The 3,845-nt window shown below is 41.9% G+C and overlaps 1 protein-coding gene across 1 annotated transcript; it reads left to right on the forward strand.

Annotated features, from left to right (window-relative positions):
• Positions 1-208: 208 nt before the first annotated feature.
• LOC139457951 (uncharacterized) lies at positions 209-3,498 on the forward strand. Its single transcript, XM_071239294.1, has 4 exons — positions 209-445; positions 1,186-1,273; positions 2,663-2,806; positions 3,236-3,498. The coding sequence occupies exons 1-4, from the start codon at positions 209-211 to the stop codon at positions 3,496-3,498; spliced, it is 732 nt and encodes a 243-aa protein (XP_071095395.1).
• Positions 3,499-3,845: the final 347 nt, after the last annotated feature.

Genomic DNA, 3,845 nt, shown 5'->3' on the forward strand with positions numbered 1-3,845 from the left:
AGATTATTTGCCTAAAGTACAACTCGTTTCTCTGACAGTAAGCGCCCCAAGCCTGCTTCCCTCGAGACATACAAGGAGCTGCTATACATTCAGGGACTGAAGTACAGTTTGCGCGTAGGACACTAGGGCCACCCCCTTGCTTCTGTTGAGTCATCCAAGGAACTCAGATACATTCTTGAAGGTCTTCAATCTTGGGACTCTTGAGAAGATGGTGTTACTATTTCTGTTACTTACATTCATGTACCACTCAAGGGGACATGCGTTGGAACAGGAAATTGTTTACGGTATCGGAATCAAGCTATGCAACCTCAAATGTATTGAAAGGGGAGCCTGTTTGAGTTTTTCATACAACATTGACAGACTTGCGTGTCATCTTTTGCACAATGAGGCAATGAATTCGACAATGAAGGAGGGATATATTGTTCACCAAAAGCAAAGAAACCAAGTAATACTTCTTTTTGGATGTGAGGATAATAATCCGCATTGATGTCAATGTGTAAAAATCAAACAATTTTAACGATATCTTTAATCATGCAGAATTCATGTTGTAAAATGTGTGACATTGGGGGGATAATGATGTATCAAGGCAGCTCTCATTATATTTCAATTCGTCATACAGACTGATAAGATCTAAATTTGAAAGAAATTAAATGTGTTGTCCTTTGTCTCTCGATGGCTCTAACTTTGGTCCTGAAACTATTAATTGATATCTTAGCACGACGATCGGACTCAAATTTGTGCATTTATAACCAATGTTTTGCTCCTCACTGAAGATATGTTCTATAACAAACCACAAGGAAAGGAAATTATCGATGTTGTGGAAATACAGTATCTTAAGTCGACGAAATACTGCTTCTTCAAATGTGGTGGTAATTTACATGCATATGGTGTTCTTTAAAATGCAAATTGTATTACACTAATAACATATTGACTCTCTCATCAAACACACCACATTGCATCAGCACGTTTTGTCTTCTTTCATCTAGTTTGATAAGGGTTTGATTTAATAAATAAATGGAACCTCATATGCACTAAAACACATAATTCACAATAGTTGATATTCAAATACCCCTGTTGAACAATCAGGTGTAAGAAAACATCACCTTTCCTAAAAGCAACAGACATTTTATCCTCAGTAAGTGCATTCTTATTACTGATACTAATTTAATGTTATGTTTGTTTCAGGTTTCAACAAATATGTGCTCCTTCGTGAACTGTAAATCGAACACTCGTTGTGTTGAGACACGCCATGGTGTCGCAGTATGTGTTGAGGGTAAGGCTTCTTTTATGACCAGGGCAAGACCTTATAATATGTTTGCTAGATGCGACATTTTCTGCGTGCACAGTCAGATTGTGAAAGTGAAGCTGTGTGCGATGGGGCAGATTGGGGTGAGAGTGAAGCTGGGCTTGAGGGTGTAGCTGTGGATGAGGGCAAAACTGGGGATGTAAATGACAGTTAGGTTGAATCTGAGTGTAATGATATATAGGAGGCTGAGGGAGAATCTGAGGTGTGTTTGTGGGATGGGTGGGGGTGAGTAGGGTGTGCTGGTGGGGTTGAGGAAGTTGAGTGTGACTGTACGGGGGATGTTAAAGCTGTGTGTGATAGTGAAGCTGAGGGTGATGTTGAAGCTGAGGGTTAGAGCAAAGCTGAGGGTGATCGCGTTGTGGGGGTGTGGGAGGGGATGGGGTGGGGGTTGTGTTTGACTGTACGGGGGATGTTAAAGCTGTGTGTGATGGTGAAACCGAGGGTGACGTTGAAGCTGAGGGTGATCGCGTAGGTGCGGTGTTGGTGTGTGGGGGTGGGGTGGGGTGGGGGTTGTGTTTGGCTGTAGGGGGATGTTAAAGCTGTGTGTGGTGGTGAAGATAAGGGTGATGATGTACCTGATGATGATGGTGGTGAAACTGATAATTAAAATGATTTGTTGTAAAAGCTTAGGGCTACAGTGGAGATAAGGGCGAGGAGATGGTGAAGCTGAGGGCAATGGGAAATCTATGGGAGACCTGTACATAAAGTTGAGTTGTGGGTGTAACCTTGGTTATGGGTATGATGGTAAAGATGGGGTTGACTATGAAGATGAGTGTGATGGTGAAGCTGAGTGATATTGAGCTGAAAGTGATATTGATGTCAAGTGCGACGGTGTAGGTGTAGGTGGTGGTGCAGGTGGTGTTAGTGTTGAAGCTTAGGGTCAGTGTGTTTATGTGGGTTTAGGATGAAGCTGTGGATAATGTTTTGGGTGACCATGAAGCTCACATTGAGTGTGCTGATGCAGCTCGGTGTGAAGGTGAAGCTGAAGGTGACGATGATCGTGATGATCATCTTTGAAGGTGAGGCTAAGAACTTTGGGTGAGAGTGAAGTGAGTTTGGGGGTAGATTGGGATTAAGGTGAAGCTGAATGTGATGGTGAAGTTGTCGTTGAGAATCAAATTGAGCTTGATGGTGAAGCTGAGCGAGAGGATGATTCTGAGGGTGAAGGTGTAGATAGGTGCGAAGCTGAAGTAGAGAATGTAGCACTATTAAATCAAGTCTTATCCGACTTGATTTAATTATCTCTGAACCGGAAGATTATTCCACTCCACAATTAAATCAATTACCTGAGAGAATTTAACTGTGTCCTGTATCGTTAATACAAACGTCAGCCTGAATTAAGTGGAAAATGCACAGGTCACACTGTCACCAGCGCCCTGGAATCGAGATGCATAACTGACTCCGATTGCCCAGCAGCCAAGATGTTCGTGTGCTTCACCAAGACCTGCAAGTGTGAACCAGGATACAGCTTTAATCCTGACAACAACAACTGTGTCCGGAGTAAGTCAGTTTTGTAGGGACTGGTTTAATGCGGCTTTTGTGGCTGCGATCCTAACAAAATAAAGACAGGATATATGATCGGATCCAGTACTTGTGGCATCGTTTTTTGTGACAGGAAAGGCCAAATGTTCTACTCACACTTATTTCGTTTTGTCTCAGTGGACTAAGTCGGACACAATTAAGTCTGGTATTAAGGGGTATTAACTAGGAAATACAATGCTGTGTCACATCGGGAAATATTGACTTTAATCGTCAGATAGTTTGGCACACTAACAAATATAATGAAAACATGTGTTGAACCATGCAGCGAGAAAGAATCAATGTCCAATGTACAAAAGTAAATATTGTATTTTCATACAAAGCAAGTGCATTTATTCCAAATGCTTAATGATATATGCAATGTTCATGGCGTGGCAATATGTTTCCCAGGTTGCAAAACGTATGGTAACGGATTTACGACATACCAAGGCCTAGGCATATGGGGATACAACACTAAAGAGGAGTTTGGTAAAACTGCAGAGGAATGTTCTGAAATGTGCATAACAGAGAAAACGTTTACTTGTGTTACCTGCGAGCACACACTCAAAAACGGTACCTGTCTTCTGTCAAGATACGGGTACCTAGATGCACCACCATCCTCAAGAGATACCGAAAGTCAAGAATGGACCTTTACAGTGAGAAACTGTGTGTAACATAAAATGCGTGAAAACAGGAAACTGTGTCCTTTCATGGTGCACAGAGGAGTTGTAAAAAACATAGGAACAACTATTTCCACCAGCTGCTCATATCTACTCCTTGTTGAGGCAAGCTGCATGCTGAGTTTCCTTTGACCATCCAATCAGGATCAAACATGACGATATATATTACTAGCTCTGGTGAAAGGAATATTGGTGCAATTCTTCAGATTCCGTATCCCTTCAAGGATAATAGTTAAATTGCGTAAGCACTGTTTGTATCGAAGATTACATGGCGGGTTTCGACTCGGGATCGAATTGCTGTGGTTATGACAGTTTGCATTCGTGCTCTATAATGCTATGAG

The sequence above is a fragment of the Haliotis cracherodii genome, unplaced genomic scaffold (assembly GCF_022045235.1).
Source record: "Haliotis cracherodii isolate W230 unplaced genomic scaffold, xgHalCrac1.p SCAF_12, whole genome shotgun sequence".
In the NCBI taxonomy this organism is placed as follows: Eukaryota; Metazoa; Mollusca; class Gastropoda; order Lepetellida; family Haliotidae; genus Haliotis; species Haliotis cracherodii.

Excerpts from the sequence above, each read along its gene's own strand:
- LOC139457951 (XM_071239294.1), top strand. The coding sequence starts at position 209 with ATGGTGTTACTATTTCTGTTACTTACATTCATGTACCACTCAAGGGGA. Across the intron at positions 446-1,185 it reads ACCAAAAGCAAAGAAACCAA|GTTTCAACAAATATGTGCTC; the intron begins GTAATACTTCTT and ends TGTTTGTTTCAG. Across the intron at positions 1,274-2,662 it reads TGTCGCAGTATGTGTTGAGG|GTCACACTGTCACCAGCGCC; the intron begins GTAAGGCTTCTT and ends GAAAATGCACAG.